At 39.5% G+C, this 21941-nt stretch overlaps 2 protein-coding genes across 3 annotated transcripts; both read left to right on the top strand.

The window, feature by feature from the left end:
- Window positions 1–14813: 14813 nt before the first annotated feature.
- On the top strand, window positions 14814–16219 carry LOC113072704 (mast cell protease 1A-like). 2 transcript variants are annotated; one of them, XM_026245671.1, is made up of 5 exons: window positions 14814–14936; window positions 15048–15198; window positions 15307–15448; window positions 15702–15953; window positions 16038–16219. In XM_026245671.1, exons 1-5 carry the CDS (start codon window positions 14876–14878, stop codon window positions 16194–16196), a joined length of 765 nt encoding a protein of 254 aa, XP_026101456.1. In that variant the 5' UTR covers window positions 14814–14875; the 3' UTR covers window positions 16197–16219. The 2 variants fall into 2 exon arrangements, with proteins under 2 accessions (XP_026101456.1, XP_026101457.1); XM_026245672.1 differs by having other exon boundaries at window positions 15756–15953.
- A 2158-nt stretch (window positions 16220–18377) lies between these two features.
- On the top strand, window positions 18378–19551 carry LOC113072708 (mast cell protease 1-like). The gene is made up of 5 exons (XM_026245677.1): window positions 18378–18480; window positions 18560–18707; window positions 18810–18948; window positions 19032–19283; window positions 19372–19551. The coding sequence occupies exons 1-5, from the start codon at window positions 18423–18425 to the stop codon at window positions 19549–19551; spliced, it is 777 nt and encodes a 258-aa protein (XP_026101462.1). The 5' UTR covers window positions 18378–18422.
- The last annotated feature ends 2390 nt before the right edge of the window (window positions 19552–21941 follow it).

Consider the following 21941-nt stretch of genomic DNA (forward strand, 5'->3'; position numbering starts at 1 on the left):
TGATAAAAGTGAAATTGAGAAAGCTACAGGCACACTGGTTCCCACTTGTTCTTTAAACATTTGTGAATGTTGGCGGTTATAATAGCAGGAGGACCCGACACATATCACTGAGAAGCTTCTATCAGTTGTTTTTGGTGGTTTGATGTTTTGGGACCCTGCTGTTTCTTGTTGACATTTGCGGGCTTGCAGCGAATGAGTGAGAGAGTTTAGTCCAAGCATACACCAATTCTAACCATTTTCAGGTGAAAAAGCACACGAGAGTGGAAGCCATGCTGGAGAGAGGAATAACTGTGTCCTGGGTGAGATCGGGGTGTGTCTCTGAGTGTTTCTTGTGGCTGTGAATATGTGTGCCTTGGCTTCCCCGGCTGTCTCAAGAAAGTCATCCTTGAGTGCTGAGTCTTGTATCTGTTTTGATACATCACAGTCCTGTCTGTGAGGAGCTCTGAGGGCAGGTCTCTTCCGGGATGGTGTCCATCAGCAGTGCTTTTTTGTGGGCTGCATGGTGTTATCATTGGGAGTGGTCCACTGTATGAACGACTGAACTTGGAGTCTTCAAAGTGTTTGAAAGAGTTCACTGAAGTCCTTCTTAAGGATGTTTGACTGCTTTTTGAGAGTATCATTCTTCCCCACATGGATTGATAATTAGATTTGTAGTCTTGTGCTTCATTTTCTGAAGTTCCTTGTTCACATAGGAGACCGTTGCTTGAGGAAGGCAGCATGTTATTGTAGTCCTGCTACGGATGTTTCTGATAATAGAGTCACCCACTATCAGTGTCCTAGGCTCAGCTACGCTCTGAGCTGAATGTCACTGTCTGTTAGTAACGGTGTTAGCTGCTAATCACATTTGGGGATTCCTCACCCGCATTCATTAATTCTTCAAATCTGTTTTCAAGATGTATAGTGGGAGGTAGAATACTGGTATTTACAAGCCTTGTCATAGTTGAATCTGGGGTAGAGAAAGCTACGGCAGCAATACGAGAAACTCATGACAATCTGATGTCTTGTGTTCTTCTGGGTCTTGCACCCTGTTTGTGCCATCGATTAGTGTGATGATCCGTTTCGGCTTGTTCCTCTACACTTGGTACAAACTGTTGAGATTCAGAAGATTCATGGGACTCACCGGCTGTATGCTGAGAGGGTCCATGACGACAGTCTGCTGAGTGTTTCGCCTGTTTTGGAAGTCCAGCAAGTAACTTTGTTTCAAGAATCACAATTCTTTGTAGAAGTTTGCAGCAGTTCATGCAACAAGTAGATCCAACAGGAGGCATTTCTCTCTCTTCCATTTGAATGTAGGCAGTTGTTTTCCCATCTCCAGAATGTAAGCTGCTGGCAGTGGGAGGCAAAGTCTTTCTTTTGTAGTATTATTCCAGTCAAAAAAAGTTTTTAGTTTTAGCGTTTGTGCCAAAAATATTTTGTTTGAGCACTGTGCTGATCTGCTGAAGTAAAAAATCGTAGAAAAATCTGAGAAAAGTACAGAAATAATAAGCGAAGTGCAGAACAGTAGGCTAGAACGTCCGAACGGTAGCAAAGCCAGAACCGCAACAAACTCAACTTTAACATGCATCTGTTCGATTGTGATGCCTTGCTCACTGACATGCTTGCGCACAAATCATGGCCACACACTAGCTCATAAGGATCTACAATCATAATTATAATAAGTTAATAAGAATGCTTAAATTAGTTCTAGGCTTGTAGACCGTTATATATGAAGAGTTCAGATGGAAAGAGCGATCCAATATTTTCTCATCTTCCTATGTTTATGTTCTGTATTTCACTTTATTGGGAAAGAAAAGAAACTGTTTATTGCTATTAAAGTGAAATTAAACGGTACTAGGTTTTTGCAGCTGAATTTTACATCTAAAATCAATTTGCACTATTTGAAAATAATATTTTCTTTTAAAATGTGCACTCTCACTCTTATCCGTACGTTTAATAGTCGAAAACGCAAATGTCTATTGTCACATTTATTTTATGTTTTTACATGAATCATTAACCTATCGCATTTTTTCAATTCAAAAGGGTGAAATTTCATAAAAGGTTGAGTAGTTTGCATCTCTAGATAGTCTATTATGTTTGGTCGCTGAACATTTCAATCATAAAACAGTTCTCTAATACCGTAGGCTACTGCTTACATTTTTCCACAAACTCTAGTTATGTTGTGACAGTAAGACCCACATTCTTTGATATGATTGGCCATCTCGACCACTGAGGCAGACCAGCCTAGAGCCTTGCACGGACCTCAAATTTAAGCCCTATCCCTAGACTAGATTTTTTTTTAATGGCCAAGCGGCCAGTGCCAGACAGTGAACCTATGGATCAGTTTAGCCTTCTTGAATCATCACGACTTGCCTAAAATAAAATCTATAGATATATAAACAGTTCAAGTATTTTAAAAATTAAACCTAGATAAATGTGCGCTATATCCAGTAGTTTGTGCGGAGAGTGCAAGCAAAAGCGTGCTGGCCAGTGCAATCACTTGCATTTTTTTCAGTGGATATGCAGTAATTTTTGCTCATAAAGGTAAGAGTAATACATCATTCGTAACTGTAAATTGTCTACTTTTATTTGTGTGCAATCACATTATCAACAAATCGTTGTGCTTTTATATAAAAAAAAGAAAATAGTCATGATGCGCTTTCTACCGTCTCGTCTTGAACAGGAGCACTTAACAAAAATGAACCAAAGCTCAGTGAATACATGACTCACGGACGTGACAAATATATCTATAGAAAACTTTAAATGACTACTTAACAAAATACAACACATCAGAAACAAAAACTCATTCATTATAAAGATAATCCATAAAGATGAACTTTTCTCTTAAGGCTTGTAAAATGAAGAGTTGGCGAGTCAGGATTAGCAACATCATCCTTGCTACACCAACTCAGAAAACTATTTATTAGTAAATAATTCAATCTCATTCCTATTTACCCCATGACTCATTTATGGTAATAATTTTTTGAAGATGCTTTATGTCAAGCTTAAGCCTATTGCGTGCATTTAAAAGCAGAACACTGATGCTGCGGGACACTTAACACTGTTAAGCCGCTATTGACAGTCATGTTAGCACGGTCTCGTGTTGTTTCCCTTTTGGCAATTTGGCAATTTTTTCATCACTAATTGATGGATGTCTTAAATATAAAAATAAGGAGAAGCCTTAAACAGGCCTAAGGACAGCCCGCATCTGAACTATGATGTGGAAATTGGCCCGAAACCCGGCCTGGAGTGTAAAAAAAGTCAGGGTGAAATGCAGGGCTCTAGACCATTTAAAAGTTAAACTTTATAACTTTTTGTCGTCCTATCAACAAATAGCTTTACTCATTCTTATACTTAGAGTCTTGTACTGTCTATCCGCTATGACTATTTTAGTCTACCAAAGGACAAGATGGGTGGAAAAAATAGTAATAAAAATGAGATATAAATGACATAAAATGCAGGCGAGGCCCTCTAGAGGTGTGAGGCCTAGTGAAGTTGCACACTTTGCACAGCCCTTGCGACGTTACTGTGCACCAGACAGGGTGGGTGGAGGTGGCAGGAAAAAAAGGAAGATGTTAATAAAATGTATGTTAATGTTTTCAAAACTATTCAGTTCCAATAATGTTGATGTTAAAATGTAATTATTTTGTAAATGTTCTGTTCCATGTTAAATGTAAATGATACAACATGTGAATAAATAAATCATATTTGTTATAATCCAGTTCATCTCTTAGTCATTTTTTTGATAAAACCACAAAACATTTGTGTATTCCATTTTCAGACAGTCTGACGTTAGATTCTGACGTCAAAAAGATTTTCATTTTCATCCAAAATGCAACGTCTGACCAACGTAGCAGACTGACGTCAGTCTGACGTTGGGTTCAGACGTCAACCAGATTTTCATTTTGATCCAAAATGCAATATCTGACTAACGTTGGAGATTGACGTCTGTCTGACGTTGGGTTCTGACGTCAACCAGATTTTCATCCGAAATGCAACGTCTGACCAATGTAGCAGACTGACGTCAGTCTGACGTTGGGTTCAGACGTCAACCAGATTTTCATTTTGATCTAAAATGCAATATCTGACTAACGTTGGAGATTGACGTCAGTCTGATGTTGGGTTCTGACGTCAACCAGATTTTCATCCGAAATGCAACGTCTGACCAACGTAGCAGACTGACGTCAGTCTGACGTTGGGTTCGGACGTCAACCAGATTTTCATCCGAAATGCAACGTCTGACCAACGTAGCAGACTGACGTCAGTCTGACGTTGGGTTCGGACGTCAACCAGATTTTCATTTTCATCCAATATGCAACGTCTGACCAACGTTAGAGATCGACGTCAGCCTGACGTTGGGTTCTGACCTAAACCAGATTTTCATTTTCATCCAAAATTCAACGTCTGACCAACGTTGGAGATCGACGTCAGCCTGACGTTGGGTTCTGACGTCAACCAGATTTTCATTTTCATCCAAAATGCAACGTCTGACCAACGTTAGAGATCGACGTCAGCCTGACATTGGGTTCTGACGTCAACCAGATTTTAATTTTCATCCAAAATGCAACGTCTAACCAACGTTAGAAATCAGCGTCAGCTTGACGTTGGGTTCTGACGTCAACCAGATTTTCATTTTCATTCAAAATGCAACGTCTGACCAACGTTGGAGATCGACGTCAGTCTGACGTTGGGTTCTGACGTCAACCATATTTTCATTTTCATCCAAAATGCAACGTCTGACCAACGTTAGAAATCGACGTCAGCCTGACGTTGGGTTCTGACGTCAACCAGATTTTCATTTTCATCCAAAATGCAACGTCTGACCAACGTTGGAGATTGACGTCAGCCTGACGTTGGGTTCTGACGTCAACCAGATTTTCATTTTCATCCAAAATTCAACGTCTGACCAACGTTGGAGATCGACGTCAGCCTGACGTTGGGTTCTGACGTCAACCAGATTTTCATTTTCATCCAAAATGCAACGTCTAACCAACGTTAGAAATCGACGTCAGCCTGACGTTGGGTTCTGACGTCAACCAGATTTTCATTTTCATCCAAAATGCAACGTCTAACCAACGTTAGAAATCGACGTCAGCCTGATGTTGGGTTCTGACGTCAACCAGATTTTCATTTTCATCCAAAATGCAACGTCTAACCAACGTTAGAAATCGACGTCAGCCTGACGTTGGGTTCTGACGTCAACCAGATTTTCATTTTCATCCAAAATTCAACGTCTGACCAATGTTGGAGATCGACGTCATCCTGACGTTGGGTTCTGACGTCAACCAGATTTTCATTTTCATCCAAAATTCAACGTCTGACCAACGTTAGAAATCGACGTCAGTCTGACGTTGGGTTCTGACGTCAACCAGATTTTCATTTTCATCCAAAATTCAACGTCTAACCAACGTTAGAAATCGACGTCAGTCTGACGTGGTTTCTGACGTCAACCAGATTTTCATATTCATCCAAAATTCAACGTCTGACCAACGTTGGAGATCGACGTCAATATGACGTTGGGTTCTGTCGTCAACCCGATTTTCATTTTCAACCAAATTACAACGTCTGACCAACGTTGGGATCCAATGTCAGCATGACGTTATATTGACGTCCGGTGCCTGCTGGGATACCTTTAAACCCATCATTTGAATCCTGTATAATGTCTGAAGGATCTCAATCAGTACATCAGATCTACTCTCAGTATGACCACTTTCTAGTGTCATTAATGATGAACTTGAGTCAGACCATAAGATAGGGTGACCATATGCACCGTTCATAAGGGACACGTCCCAGCCAGGATTTTTATATTGCCTAAAATATCCAGGTTTTGGCTATTTGCACTGTGCAGGTTGATCATTGTGTAACATTCATGAGAGCTATAAAGAACAGAGCAGACGGCTCCTAACTCAGCTAGAATTTTTTTTGGACTGGCGACCATCTTGGGTTGTGGCGCTGGACCGGTGGCCATTTTGGGCAGTGACGCTGGACCGGCGGTCAACTTGGGCATTGGTGCTGGGTTAGCGGCCATCTTGTGCTGTGGTAGTGGGCTGGCGAACACCTGGTGTTGTGGCGCTGGGCTGGCAGCCATCTTGGGCTGTGGCGCTGGACCGGCGGCCATCCCACCAGAAGAGACAGGAGTGGCTGGGGCATCCCACGGAACCCTATGCTGTACATAAGATACAAACTCCCAGAATTCCAGTCTCTCTAAATGTGCCATCTTCTTCTGAGAAACTGGATCATCCAGCCCGCCATTGAAATTGTCCTTTAGGGCCGCATCGTTGTATCCCATACCCTTAGCCAGGGACCAGAACACCTGTGCCAGGGCACCCACCTCATTGTCCTCTTGGCGGAGGGCGGTCAACCGGAGATACTTTGTTCTCCGCTCAGCCATCTCGGCTGCGGAACGGGAAAAAGACATACCGCTGGTTCTTGCTGTGACGGAGTCCTTCTGTCACGATCGGTGATACAGGAAACCACGGAGAGAGAACCAATGGCAGGTAAGTCTTTATTTAAGGTGTCATCCAAAAAGCATAAACAGTCCAGGCAGGAGTCAATAGGAAACATCCATCCAAAACATAAACATAAACAAAACAAGAAGACAAGGCAAGGGCACGAACTGACGGACATGAATAAACAAGGACTCCGTGACACATACTAAGACAGACCGTGTTAAATAAACAAAGAGAGGCAAATGCTAATGGGAAACTGACAGAGTGTGATGATTAGTAATTAGTGACAGCTGGGTGCAATAATTAAGCAGGGACGTGAGGAAAGTGATTAATAAAGTGGCAGATACCGTGGGAAAAGAGGACATCTAGTGGACACCCAGGGAACACAACCCAGACACTATGACAAACATTCCCAGAGCATGAAAAATTTCTAGCTGGGTATGCTTTCGAATCGCTTTCATGTGTTTGTTCGTTCGTTTGACCTAAAGCATTGTGGCACACTTTTTTTGTTAGTTTTTTTTTTGTATTTGTGCTCAGCGATGCTTCAAGTCAATCGAACAGAAAACACGTGCGCATATTTGCATCGCTTTGATCGTTCCCTCTAGATCTCACCTTCTCACACGCAGCCCCACGATTGGTCGATTATGTACAATACCTGCATGTTATCAGGTCAAACTGCTCTGGATGTTTTAGGCATTATTAACATCCTGGCTTGTCTTGTCCTGTATGATGGGACTTGTCCTGTATGATCGGCGCATATGGTCACCCTAATATAAGAGCCCTCTGGATAGCTTTTTTGGGAACATTCTCTGTAAACCCTAGAGGTGGTTGTGTGTGAAAATCCCTGCTGGAGAACAATAGCTTCTTTGTCCGGGACAGAAGATCGAACCTCTGAAGCTGGGTGGTCTGCGAGAGAACTGCAGCGAGTAGCCTCACCAGATTGTTTCCAAAACCTATCTCGAGATTCCCGGAATGGCTGCCCAAGCCTTATAACGGGAGACGAGAGGTTTTATTTTCTCAAACAAGAGCTCACCTTGAAAAAGCGGGGAGTCTACATTCATGTAAATGATTGTGAGAGGATGAGGAATTTTGCTCTTAAAAGTATTTGAGTCCACTTTCACAGCAGTAAAATACTCCGGCATTTGAAACTCCATCTCTCAGAGGTGTTAGAAAAGGTAAGGAGTGAAGGCATGCTGTTTTTGGGGGCGTTCCAGCCAAGTCGAGAACAAGGCCCTTCCTTTTCCTCTCTAGCACCTCAGGATGGCTTCAGCAGCTTGGGGTCCAGCACAACTCATGGACGGGGACCTTGACGCTTCGGGAAGGGGAAGCGCTTTGCCGGCCTGGAGTGCTATTTCACTGAGGCTGATGCTGCACCGGCTTCGCAGACTGACCACTTGAGGCCCAGATCCTGCACTTCCTCGCAAAATTGTTAGCTCGGCATCTGGCTTTTGCATAAATATTTATTTCAGAAATTTTAATCAGCCTGTTTTATTTAGCTTAAGAGCAATCTTGATAACACCATGTTCAGCATCTATAGACCGCTATCAAATCTTCCTTTTATAGGCAAGATTATTGAAAAGGTTGTTTTTAATCTGCTAGGCAACTACTTAAACTCAAATGGATACCTGGACAATTTTCAATTTGGTTTCCAAACGCATCACAGCACAGAGACAGCGCTAATTAATAAGATAATATATTATATTCACTTTAATTCTGATTCTGCTGTACTAGTCGACTCTAGAGCTGCATTTGACACTGCAAATCATTACATACTTCTAGAGAGACTGGAAAATTGGGTTGGGCTTTCTGGGATGGTACTCAAATGGTACTTAGAAGGGAGAGGTTATTATATGAGTATAGGAGAGCATAAGTCTAAGAGGACGTCCATGATATGCAGACATCCCAAGTCTCCCGGAAGTTCCGGGAGTCTCCCGTATATTGAAAGAGGCTCCCTGAGACCCGCAAATTAGTTAAAAACTCCCGGAATCTAGACCGAGTGAGCAAAAGTGCGCATGTGAAACAGATACTGTGTTTCAAACAGTGTAGCGCACGCAGGGCAGAGAGGGAGAGGGAGAGGGAGCGAGAGACCTTGCGTGTGTTTGCTAATGTGTGTGTGTGTGCGAAGCGCATGTAAGACAGAGAGCATCCTGATTGGCCTGTTTCTGCAAATCAACCAATCAATTGTCAGTGTGGGCGGGCTTTTATCTCTTCTCCCGAACAAAATGAATCAGTTATGTCTATCTAGAAACAGGAGCACCATGGCAGAGGGAGAGTGCCACAAAAAAAAAAAAAAAAAGAAAAAGTATAAGACACATTTTACGGCAGACTACACGGAAGTGTACCCCTGTCTTATAGATGTAAAACATAATGACAGTCTTGCTCAAGCATTGCCCATGGCAGGTTAAATGATTGCAAAAGTCATGTTGAGGTGAGTTGACAAGTTTCATTTCATCTGCATATTATGCAGGCTAGTTGCCAAGGCTACATGAAAACAACAAACTTTTTAGACCTGTTTAAAGTTGTACCTCCCTGAAATGACTTTTTGCAGGTTGGGATGTCTGGATATGTGGAGTCCCACAAGGCTCAATTCTTGCAGTGCTCATGTTTAGTCTGTATATTCTTCCACTAAGTCGAATAATGAGAAATAAACAAATTGCATTTTATTTCTATGCTAATGATACTCTGATTTAACTAACCTTATCACCAAATACTACAGCACCATTGATTCCCTCTGCCAATGCACTGATTAAATTATCTTCAGTTAAACAAGGAGAAAACTGAGAAAAGTTATCAAGGTAAATTCACACCTTGACTCTAGGGGTCAAACAAGTCAGAAATCTTAGTGTGATTCTGGAGACAGATCTTAGTTTCAGCAGTCATGTCAAAGCAGTAACTAAATCAGCATACTATCATCTCAAAATCATTGCAAAAATTAGATGTTTGGTTTCCATTCAAGATTTGGAGAAACTTGTTCATGCATTTGTCAGCAGCAGGTTGGGCTGTTTTTTCTCCTTTTTTTCCCGAAAAGACCATTAGACAGCTGCAGCTCATCCAGAACACTTTATATCAGGATTCTGACTAGAATCAGAAAATCTGATATTATCACACCATTCCTCAGGTCTTTACACTGGTTTCCAGTAAAAATTCGGATAGTTTTTAAACTTTATAATTAAAGTTTATAATCACTCAATGGCCTAGGACCTAAATACATTGCAGATTTGCTCACTGAATATAAACCTAACAAACCACTCAGATTATTAGAATAGAGTCAGTTAAAAATACCAAGGGTTCACAAAAAAGGGGAGTCCGCCTTTAGCTATTATGCCGCCCGTGGCTGGAACCAGCTTCCAGAAGAGATCAGATGTGCCAAAACATTAGCCACATTTAAATCTAGACTTAAAACTCATCTGTTTAGCTGTGCATTTATTGAATGATCACTGTGCTACGTCAGAACTGATTGCACTGTATTTTGCATATAATAATTTCCTATTTTAACTGTTTACAAAATAGTTTTGAATAATTCAATAATTCATTATTAAATAATTTGAACGTTTTTAAATTCCTTGTTTTATTGTTATCGTTATTTTTATGATTATTTTACTTCCTTTTATGTGAAGCACTTTGAATTGCCATTGTGTAAGAAATTTGCTATATTAATAAACTTGCCTTGCCTTTCCTCAAAGCAAGCTCAGTGTCTCCACCCAGCCTTATATAGTATTTTGTCAGTGGGATCTTGATGATGACCATCATCCCCTTTGCTCTCTGCTGCCACACCTGACCTTCAGCTGTTGAGACTGATTATATTATACTAACTGGTATGTACTGAATAAGCTGACTAATAGCTCTGTCTCTCTTAGCTCACCTGAACGTAGGTATATTGAACAACAGAGAAGCTAAACCCCACTCCAGACCAGAGAAGTCCAAACTAGGGCCTGCGTGAGGTAACCTTTGATTTTGACCCACCTTACCATCTGAGAAGATAGGGAGGGGTCTTTGACACAGATCTTAATTTCTAATTTAACATAAAAAATGTGTTTGTTAGTTTTATTGTAGAGCTACAAAAATGTTAGCTGAAAAAAAAAATTTGAATTAGATTTTTATTTTACATGCACAATTCAAGGCGCAGCACCACACATGCTTTGCAGCACTTGATGTCAATCTGTATTAACAAATTAACAATTAATCTGCAATTTATCAATTCCTATGAATAAGAATTCATCAATTCATTTATTCAACAAGAGATTCACGAGCAAATCAAGGCAAAGCTCTTGACACAAGAGCTGGCTGACATTGAGAGCCTTTCTTATACTCCTTAAGGAGAAGATCTTTTTTTTGCCATTGAGGGTGTTGAAAAAAATTATTAAAGGGTTAGCATCTGGGGCCCTCTTAGGGGTTGGCATCATCTCTTCTCAGGTGTTCTGGATGCTGACTGGAGCTTGTTTAAATTCTAGTGCCCACGGGATGTAAATCCTGTGCCAAAACAGTGAAACAAATAGAGACATAATTAGTGTAGCTGCTGTTCCAAAAGTCAGTGATGATCTTCAGATGCTGCTTATTAAGCTTCATTATGCTGGTTTGATTCAGAACTGAAACACATGTTCAGGTCTCTTCCTTTGACAGCCTTCACAAAATGTGTTCCAGCAAACAGGTCCTCAAAGATGAACAAACAGGCACAAGTGATGGTGCCTCTGTTTGGCTTATCTGTGACCAGACGGTTTAACTTTAACTTGAAGTGGAAACTGAGAAGTAAACTAACTTACTCTCACCTACATAATATCTTGACTTTGTCTGTAAGTAATCTACAGCCCAATCTGGAAAAACTTCTGAAAAATAAGGACCAGCTTCAGGTCACTGACAATGCAACCACATATTTGTATTGCTCACAGCTTGACTAGTGTTTTCAACATCGAACTGCATTATATAATGTACATCTGCAAGAGTAATGTTCTAATTACACTTTATTTTACTGTGTCCTCACCCATAATAAGTACATTTTAATTAACATTACTCAGTACCTCAATGTATAAATAAACTGTACAAAGGATAGCTTAAAATAAAGTGTAACCACTGTTTTATCTATTTTTAAATAATATGAAATAAATGAGGGGAACCCATGGCAACTTTTAATGTAATAAAGTTTGGTATATGCAACATTTCCCTTTGGCCCATGACCCTCAATCAAGTTTTAATTTGGCCCTTCGTAGGGAAACATTTGGGCACCTCTGCACCAGACCTTACCTGGTTTCTCTTCAGAAGAAGAACTTAAACATATCTGAAAGATATATTTCTGACGAGTTGTCTTGAATGCTGCACATTGCTGGAAAAAGTAAGAATTCAGTTTAGTATGAAGTGCAAAGATGAATTAAAATCACAATATGCTAGAGCTAACATTTCAATACAAGAAAATTTCTCGGGCAAAAATGTCCATTGTCTATTACCTATAATGTAGCAATGTGTGAAGCACATCTTATACAGAAGTCACTTTCAAAACAAAGCGGCTTTCGTTTTTTGATTATGCAGTGAAATTGTGTAAGGAAATGTTTCACCCGCATGTGAAATTCACGATCACCAAATCTTAGATTCCTATTGAATTTGAAAGTTGGTAGAGTGTTATGGTGTTTTAGAAATTACATGTTAAATGCAAGATAATTGATTCACTTTAATTCCACATAATATCATTATCTATAAAAGCAAAATAACTAAATATTATTTGCAACAGGTTTGTCATCTCTGCAATGCCCTACATTTCACCACTAGAGGTCACCATCCCCAGCTTTCTAAATTGGACTTTTAACATATTGACCGAAAGGATGCTCTCACATTCATATGAGTCTGTTCCTAGAAATTTCTTTAACATGTAAATCTTTGTATGAACTGAACAAGTTTCACGATTTGATAAACAAAAATGGAATAATGTGCCAGCTGCTTTCCATATTCCAGTCCATCTCATCCTCATGGACTTCACCAGATTTGCCAGTTCTTTAATGCGATATGTTACTTTACTCTACTACCAAGGCATTGGCAAGATCTCAAACATGTCTGGAGGGACACATGGTTATACATGGTAAGACATTTCTAGATCATTTGACTGACCAATGTCTGCAGACCTTGCAATGTACTCTGTGATATCAAGTGTTTTCAAAAAGAAATCTGCATTCTCAAATACACTTTCCCTGTTTAGTGAGGTGGAACTCAGTGGAGTTCTGCCGCTTTTGACTCAGTATGTGTCATCTGTTTCTTTTTCAGTTGAGTAAATGTGTGGTTGATAATAAAGTCCTTTTGTTTTGCCCCATCTCCCATTGCCCAGAACTGACCAAAAATCATGTCCCTCACTGACTGAGGGAAACTGTGACTGCATTTGTAAAGACAGGAAGCACAGTCTTTTCCCCTGACCTTTAAAGCTGGAATATGAAAGTTTTTGTGAATTCACACAGCTTTGCCCTGTGTTATGGAGCCTTTGTCGAACAGCTTTCTTCCAGTTATCAGGGTCTCTCTTTCTTTTCCTTCCTGTTTGCTGGATCTCACTTTCTCCCCTGATTTCCTCAACACTCACTTGCTCTAATGTCAGGAAGACATACTCTTCCTCAGTTTCCCTTTGCCTCTCTGTAGCTGTACTGTTTGCATCATGTGCCTGCTCCAATGCACCACCTGTGTCCTTTGCCTGTAGGGGATGATATTAGACTCAAAATAATTAATAGATGCATGCATAATTATGCATGTACTGTGTAAATTTTATATATATATATATATATATATATATATATATATATATATATATATATATATATATATATATATATTACTATCCACAAACAAATGCCTTTCAATTTGAATCTGTGGAATTTAGGATTAAATGTTTGTGCAGCGATTTTTACAAATACAGACATTTTGCGAATAAAAATGATCTGTTCTGCATTAATTTATCATAAATTGTTCATTCAAAAAGGAATCCATGCATAAGTGGACCAGGTGACACGAGGAACCAGGCCTGATACCACTGAGGAAGGACCTGCTCTAGCACGCAAATGGTATAATGACGAGATACTCCATTCAGCTGAGCTACAGCCGTTGTCACTTATAACTGCCCTGTTACTGGTGTTAGTGTCAGTTCATCGAGTGGGGGACTTGCAGACACGGTCAGTCAGTGCTTCCTGTCTTGAGTTTGGGCCTAATGACTGTAAGGTCGCCATCAAGCCTAGACATGACTATGTCCCTAATGTGCTCTAGACACTGTTTAAAGCCAAGATTATCACCCTGTTAAGACTTACTGTCATGGACAGTGGGCAGGGTCCTAATGTTCTCTACCTGTAAGGGCTTTGAGAGTGTATGTGGAGCACTCTAGCCTGTGAATGCCATAGCTTTAGCTTTTGAAGGCCCACTCCACCCAAGGAATGACCTCCTCCTGGGCGTGATCCAGTGGGATTTCTATTGGTGAGATCTGTGCGGCTGTCACCATCCACATTGACTAGTTTTTTTATTTTTATTTGGATGACCTGGCCTTGCAGGCATGGGTTTTGTATGTTTAATTGTCCACTTCCCCCTGTAGGTGGAAATAGTTATGTTGATGGCTAGTTAGCTCACATTCTTGGGGGCCCTTAACTAAGTGCACCAAAATTTGGCTCCCAGGGCAGGTCGTTCTGCATCTGCTAATATCACGCTGGGATTGGATGTGTTCCCCATACACAATGTGAGAGTACATTTGAAAAGGAGTAATACAGTTACTGACATAATCTCGGTTCACTGAGATAAGGGAACAAGTGTTGTGTGCGTGCTTATTAGCCTATAATTCATAACACAAAATATTTCACAATTTCTTAACCGAACGTAGGAACATTTTGTCAAACTTTGCGGCCTTATTAATTTCTTAAAATTTTCATGAATTTGTTTAAAGGACAGTTGTGGTCATTATCTCATCTACAGTTCCAGTACTTTGATAGTTATGTTTACCACATCCATGTTATGAATATTATGAAACTGCTCTGCTTTTGCAACAGAAAACCATCATCGATTAAGAGATCAGTTGATAAAACTTATGCATACCAAGCAAAACATAAATAATGGTGTAAAACATTTCAATAAAACATTTCTACTTTACAGATCATTAAAACTTCACAAAAACCACATATAAAGTATAATGTTGATCACAATAAAATTATTTCCTCTTGCCAAGATAAATTGGATTCTATCTGTTGATGTTAAAATAGTCACCGTTTCAAAATAGTCACAGGACAAAAAAAAAAAAAAAAAAAAAAAAAATGTATATATATATATATATATATATATATATATTGCATATTCTTACATACAGATGACAAGTAACACAAAGAATATCTTCCTACTCTCAATGTTACTGACACCACAAGCTGAGAAAAAAAGGCTTACAGGCAGCTCAATGTCTCCACCCATCCTCACATTTATATAGTCTTTGTCAGTAAGAGCTCACTGTCTGCATGATGATCATCATCTCTCTTCTCCTGCTGGCCTCTCTGTTGCCACAACTGACCTTCACTGGTGAGACTGAGTATATAAAAGCATTTATAATGATGTTTAATTGGTTTGTACCAAATAAGCTGACTAACAGCTCTCTCTCTCTCTCTCTCTCTCTCTCTCTCTCTCTCTCAGCTCGTGTGAATGTGGGTATAGTGAATGGCACAGAAGCAAAACCCCACTCCAGACCTTACATGGTTTCTCTTCAGATTGACAAGAAACATGTCTGTGGTGGATTCCTCATCTCTGATGAGTTTGTCTTGACTGCTGCACATTGCTGGAAAGGGTAAGAGTTTTGTTCAGTCTAAAATGCAATGTTAAGTTAAAACTAACAAATGACTGCAGTACAAGACAATGTTTTGATTGACATAAATGCACATTTCTCTTTCAACAGATATCCAGAGATTCTGACGGTTATGGTTGGTGCTCATGACTTAAAGAACAGTAAGGATTCATACCGTGTCGAAGTGAAGTCCTACATCCCACATCAATACTGTCCATTCTGTTCACATTGGAATGACATCATGCTTTTGAGGGTAACAACCTGTAAAACATTTAGTTCTTCAGAATAATATCTGATCGGGAAACAGTGGCAGAAACCTGGCATAACTATGTTTGAATTTCTAATCATGTATCCTTTTAAGAGGCAATTGTAAATATTAATAAAACATACACATTGGCTTTCAAGGCTTCTGTACTAACTTCAAAAAGAGCAGAATAATGAACTTCAGTTCAGTCTCATAAAATATGATTAAATCTCTTAATAATGGTTGTGTTTTTGAGTTACAGCTACAGGAAAAGGTCAAACCCAATAACTATGTTAACTGGATATCATTACCGAAGGAAGGAGACGTTAGTGGAGATACTCTCTGTAGTGTTGCAGGCTGGGGAAGACTGTTGACGAAAGGCACATTGAGCAGTCGACTAATGGAGGCAAACACGACTACAATCAACCACGAAGAGTGTCAACGTAAATGGGGATCCATGTACTTCCAAGCCTCGCAGATGATCTGTGCACATGGTAATGGAGGATCCTGCTTGGTATGTACAATTTGTTTTTACAGTCTTTATGGTAATGTATGTACCTGTTTCTCTATTGAGGTGCTGACCTTTGTTTCTTAACAGGGAGATTCAGGAGGTCCTTTGGTTTGTGGAAACACTGCAGTTGGTGTGACATCTTTTGTGTACATTAAAGGCTGTAATTCACCTGAGCGTCCTAATGTGTATACTAAGATTTCAGCATATCTTCCATGGATCCACCAAATCATAAGAAATATTGAGTGAATTAACCAAAAAAAAAAAAAAATTTGAAAAGGAAAATGTTTTTCTTGAATTCTTCTGTAAATCTTTCAATAAAAGTGTCAAATGGCAGTCAATCAGTTAACATGTCCTCATTGTCACAAAATTATATAAATAAATGTCCAAAGTCATTCCACATTAGTTCACTTTAGTTGCCATCTTGGTTATGCTCTTTAATTTTTAGTCATGCATGTATGGCTCATATCTACTTGAATGGGGGAGGGGGGGGGATTTTTTCTGTATTTTTCTTATGACAATTTTATGATTGGTTTATACGAACATAAGTTAGAATAGTTTCTATACTGTAATAAATGCTATGTCAATTAGAACGGCATTATAAATATAATTTTTTTTATAACCCGTGTAGCCCTCCTGCCAGGTAATTTATCTTAAGGCTCACACAATAAAAATATGTCAAGGGGATATTTTTCCACCGGTAAAGGTAAATTTCTCTTTCACTACAGTATTTACAGTTTACACTTATTTAACTCACAGAAACTTTCTCCACCGACCCTACCATTCAAAACTTCCATGGTGAAAGTACAATCAAAGTATTTTTAAGACAAGTCATGTCACTCTGCGGCCATCTTTGAAACACCTCTCGGGCATCCAAGTGCAGCGCCTATCTCTTTGTATATGGAAACTCCAAATACTCCAAAACTGTTCACTAAGCTTAGGAATACATTTCATATTTAAAATCACCAAATCTGGCAAATACTGTCATAAATGTTACTTTTGCTCAAATAGCATTATAAAAAGCTTATTTTTCAGACTAGATCAGTGAGTGCACAGTCCTTAGAGCATGTCTCAGAGCGTTGACAACTAGGACTTTTCAAACGACAACTGATATAGCAACCGGGACTTCTAATGGCAGCTGTAGTGGCACGCTGAATTTACCGATAAGCGATTGGCTCTTTCATTTCATTTGAGCGGCAATATTGAGCGTTGAATTTTTCCCAATTTAAAACTATACAACTGACATAGGTATTCTTGGGTATTCTATAGTCTTTGTAGAGCTCAGTTCACAACGCCAGTGACTTTTTCACTGCTTTGTCGCATGTGGCTGGCAGTTGAGGTCACTACTGGGCATTCCCACTACTGGTTGCCTAGTTACAAAATAACAATCCACAACAGCAGATGTATCACGTGCTCTCCTCTGACTTCACTCCCATTGGTTGTCACTCGCGACATTTGTGCTTATTTGTATAAAGTTGAAGAATTCAGAAATTTTTGTCACTTGGCTCGCATTGTTTGACACACCCACAATCCTTCAACAATGTTCACTGTTGCTGATGTTGCCAGCTCTCTACTGAAAATGATTGGGATTATGTCGCTCTGTCACTGGCGGTGTGAACGAGGCTTAACTCTTTCACTCCTTCAACTTGACAGGTCAAAATCCACAGAAGTCCATCAACATTTAACTTGCACATGTAAGCAAAAATCAGCGATCCCATAAAATGTAATATTATAAAACATACTAATGGTGAAATCCTTGTTTGTCTTTCTTTTAAACACAACACTAAATTCAGAAATCAAATAATTTTTTCAAGGCTCTACACCTGGAAATTAACTTTTTTTTGCTACAGCGATAGCGGGATGCCTTTTTCCACATTAGGGATTTCCTGCAAATCATAAGTTATTACTTCTACTAGTCCGTTTAGGACTGTTCTGACTATATTGATTCTTTGCCCATGTGCACACACATCCAAAGCAGGTGCACAGAGAAAAAAATTATTTAACATACATCTGACTGACAGGCAAATCATGGTGAGTTCATTATCTATTAAAGCAGAAGAACTGAATGTTATTTGGAACAAGTTTGTCACCACTGAAATTCCTCAATTTCACCATTAAGAGGTTTTTCATCTATATGAATTACAATTAAATTAATATTGAGGTTTTTGGTTTAAGTTCAGCTTAATCAATAGCATAAGTTTGATCAAAGTTTTTTTAATTAAATTAATTTACAAATTAAATATATTATTAAAAAGCCATTTTCAAATAACAGCAAAAGCTACATGCATGCATTTCTTTTATTTTGTGGTTTCATATAAAAGTTGATGCAGATGACAACTAACACAATGTATTCTTACTATCAGTGTTACTGACACCACAAGCTGAGAAAAAAAGGCTTACAGGCAGCTCATTGTCTCCACCCATCATTATATTTATTTAGTGTTCATCAGTAAGAGCCTACTGATTGTCTTCATCATGATCATCATCTCTCTTCTCCTGCTGGCCTCTCTGCTGCAACACCTGACCTTCACTGGTGAGACTGACTATATAACAGCATATTATATTAACTGTTATCAGCTGAATAAGCTGACTGACAACAGACTCTCTCTCAGCTCATGTGGATGTGGGTATAGTGAACGGCACAGAAGCAAAACCACACTCCAGACCTTTCATGGTTTCTCTTCAGAAGAACTGGCGACATATTTGTGGTGGATTTCTCATTTCTGATAGATTTGTTATGACCGCTGCACATTGCTGGAAGTAAGACTCAGTTTAGTCTGAAATGCACTTATGATTTAAAATGATAATGTCATATTTAAAAGACTTGATTGTCCATTATACTAATAAGACTTTCTTATATAGGAATGAGAAACTAACAGCTGTGGTTGGCGCACATGACCTAAGACAGAATGAAGGCTATGTCCGCATTGGTGTGAAGTCTTACCACATGCATCCTGACTTCAACATGCACACTTTCCAGAACGACATTATGCTTTTGAGGGTAACAGTAGTTCAAATGACTGTTATTAAATGATTAGTCACAACGTATTTTAATTATGATAATGTTTTTTTTTTTTATTGCAGCTAGAGAAAGAAGTTGAACTAAACAAAAATGTCATGAAGATTTCCATACCAAAAAAAGAGAGACACATTGAAGCTGATTCTGTTTGCCGTGTTGCTGGCTGGGGGAGACTGAATTTTAAAGGGAAAAAGAGTTTTCGTCTCATGGAAGCAGAAGTGAAGATCATGGAAAATGCAGAATGCAAAAATAAATGGAAAGACAACTTCTCAGTCTCAGAGATGATGTGTGTCTATGGAGATGGAGGAAGCTGCAGTGTAAGTAAAAACATTGTCGAATTGAGACCATCATTAGTGAGAAGTACTGTATCATTTCAGTCATGTGTTGATCTGTGTTTCTTCACAGGAGGATGGAGGAGGTCCTTTGGTTTGTGGAGACACTGCAGTCGGTGTCACTTCCTTTGGTGACTCAAAAATCTGCAATAGTCGTGAACGACCTGAAGTTTATATAAAGATTTCACCATATATTCCATGGATCTGCTCCGTTATTGCAAATGTTGAGTATTTTTGCAATAAAACAGAATGAAGTATTTGTTTAAATGTTCAATAAATAAACTATGTGTCACACATTTATTGAAAGTTGTTCTTATTAATTCAGCCCTATAAAATAATAGTAGTCTACTGATAATGATTCAAATAACTTAAATTGATAAACCACAATGTCATCATGGACACTGAAGTGAAATGTCTAAACGTATCAATGCTCTTCTTTTTGCAGTGTTTTTACAATGTGTTTGGACAATTTCTGACACTGAAGTGTTTAAAACTGAATGAATGCCATTGTATTAGATGCAGAGCATCACACTCCCCTGCTAAAGTAGCATTTGCAATGAAACTAGGCTATTTCTACACAAGAAAGTTTCCAAACATACTTGTCTTTCTTTTGGACAGTATATCTGTATTATTATAACTGAAAATTCCTGGAAAATTGCTGCAGCGAGATTTAACATGTCTGAAGCTCAAGACTGATAATCACTATTAAAGTAGCTGTGTAAGATCTCCTTTTGTGAATCAACATGTTCGTTTTTCTTTCAATATGTGTTGTTTTTTAACAAGTTAGCAGATAATTGTTTGTTTACACTCACAAGTTTTTTCGCTCTTCATCATAATGGATGAGCGGCTTATTACGATGCAAACTTTGTGGTATGCTATTCATCAGATTAAGACTGACATGCTGACTCACTCTGATGAAAAATCAGACTCCATTCATAGTTGTTTGAGCAGCATTCAGAACTCTTTAAGCACTTTGGGAGAATAAGTTATCTTGTTAGAGCAGCATGTTGCTGCTTATAAGGACAACTTGCAAGTGTGTGATACTCGGATTCGACAACTGGAGAAAGATTACTCCTACCTGACTGACAAAGTTGATGATTTGGAGAATTGAAGCCGGTGTTATAATCTTTGCTATGATGAAATATGGGAATCATCAGAAGGCAATGATATCACCGGTTTTATGTCCAAGTTGATTTCACAACTTTTAGGACAAGACAACTTTTCTACTCCACCAATCATTGAATGGGCTCATTGCTCTCTGACAGCTCACCAAAGTGATAGTCCAAGGCCTGTTATGATCAAGCTCCTTAACATATTTATTGGAGAATGGTCAGACAGGCAGTAATCAGATGAGGCGGGAAGAAAGTTCACCAACGGCCACCATAGCCATGACAGGCCAGGCAGAGAGTTCACAGATGGCCTCCATATCCATGACAGGGCAGGTCGAGAGTTCATAGACGGCCTCAATAGCCATGACAGGACAGAACGAGAGGTTATGGACGGCCTTCATAGCTGTGACAGGACAGACAGGAAGTTTGTGACTTGACTGGACTCTGTAAGGTCAGCTGTGGCTGCCATTTCTGGAGAAAGTACCACGACTCGAACTCCCTCTAGAGGGCGCAAGTCAGGAGCGCACTCTGGGCTGGGGGCCATCTTGTGCAGTGGCTCTGGGCTGGCGACCATCTTGTGCAGTGGTTCTGGGCAGGTGGGCATCTTGTGCAGTGGCTCTGGGCTGGCGGCCATCTTGTGCAGTGGCTCTGGGCTGGCGACCATCTTGTGCAGTGGTTCTGGGCAGGTGGGCATCTTGTGCAGTGGCTCTGGGCTGGCGGCCATCTTGTGCAGTGACTCTGGTGGTTAAAGCTCTGCTGCCATCTGCGCTTGACAATGTTGGCCCCCCCACAAAAAAATATATATTTTGGGTTTCAACACTGTCCTCTGCCTCACCCACAGTGAACGGAGAGCCACACAACAAAAGAGCATATTCCACGAGGTCCCTCAACCTGCCATTAAATTCCTCTCCAGGTAACCATGATTTTGTTGGTCCTTAAACAAAACTTCATCATAAAATGGCACTTGATGGTACTTACCGGGTCCATGGTTGAGCTGGATAGGTGAAACGCTGACCTAGAGGTGGGAACAGATATCTCGGTAACGAGAGGATACCTGGCTGCTGGATCCTGGTATTGCGAATTCTTTTGTAACGTAGAGTCAGAGACGTTCGGATCCAATTGCAATGTATTTATTGGAGAATGGTCAGACAGGCAGTAATCAGATAACAGTGTCCAGAATGTCCAGGATATCCAGAAACAGAAACAGTACCAGGCAGAAGCTATTTTCATGTCATCTCAGATCTCTTCAGGATAATGGAAATTTGAAATGAGGCTGCTGTTTTCTTTTGAGGCTAAAAAGAGTATGTAACTGTAATCACAGTCGCATATTAATTTTATTAGTGATCTTTGTTTAGGTATAGAAATATTATTATTTTTGAAAGATGGATTTTTGGAAGTTTTTCTTATTTATTTTTTCTCTCTTCCTTTTCCCCCTTTATAAAGATAAACTTTATTGCTATATTTAATGATGTAGCAGCTTGAGGATTTTTGCTTGTTTCTTTTTGATGGTTCTATGTCTGGTTTGATCACTGGG

Source organism: Carassius auratus, unplaced genomic scaffold (genome assembly GCF_003368295.1).
Source record: "Carassius auratus strain Wakin unplaced genomic scaffold, ASM336829v1 scaf_tig00009973, whole genome shotgun sequence".
Lineage (NCBI taxonomy): Eukaryota > Metazoa > Chordata > Actinopteri > Cypriniformes > Cyprinidae > Carassius > Carassius auratus.

Coding starts and splice junctions, on each gene's coding strand:
- LOC113072704 (XM_026245671.1), top strand. CDS start 14,876: ATGATGATCATCATCTCTCTTCTCCTGCTGGCCTCTCTGTTGCCACAA. Junction 15,449..15,701: donor ATGACATCATGCTTTTGAGG/GTAACAACCTGT, acceptor TTTGAGTTACAG/CTACAGGAAAAGGTCAAACC. Junction 15,954..16,037: donor GTAATGGAGGATCCTGCTTG/GTATGTACAATT, acceptor GTTTCTTAACAG/GGAGATTCAGGAGGTCCTTT.
- LOC113072708 (XM_026245677.1), top strand. CDS start 18,423: ATGATCATCATCTCTCTTCTCCTGCTGGCCTCTCTGCTGCAACACCTG. Junction 18,481..18,559: donor GCAACACCTGACCTTCACTG/GTGAGACTGACT, acceptor ACTCTCTCTCAG/CTCATGTGGATGTGGGTATA. Junction 18,949..19,031: donor ACGACATTATGCTTTTGAGG/GTAACAGTAGTT, acceptor TTTTTATTGCAG/CTAGAGAAAGAAGTTGAACT.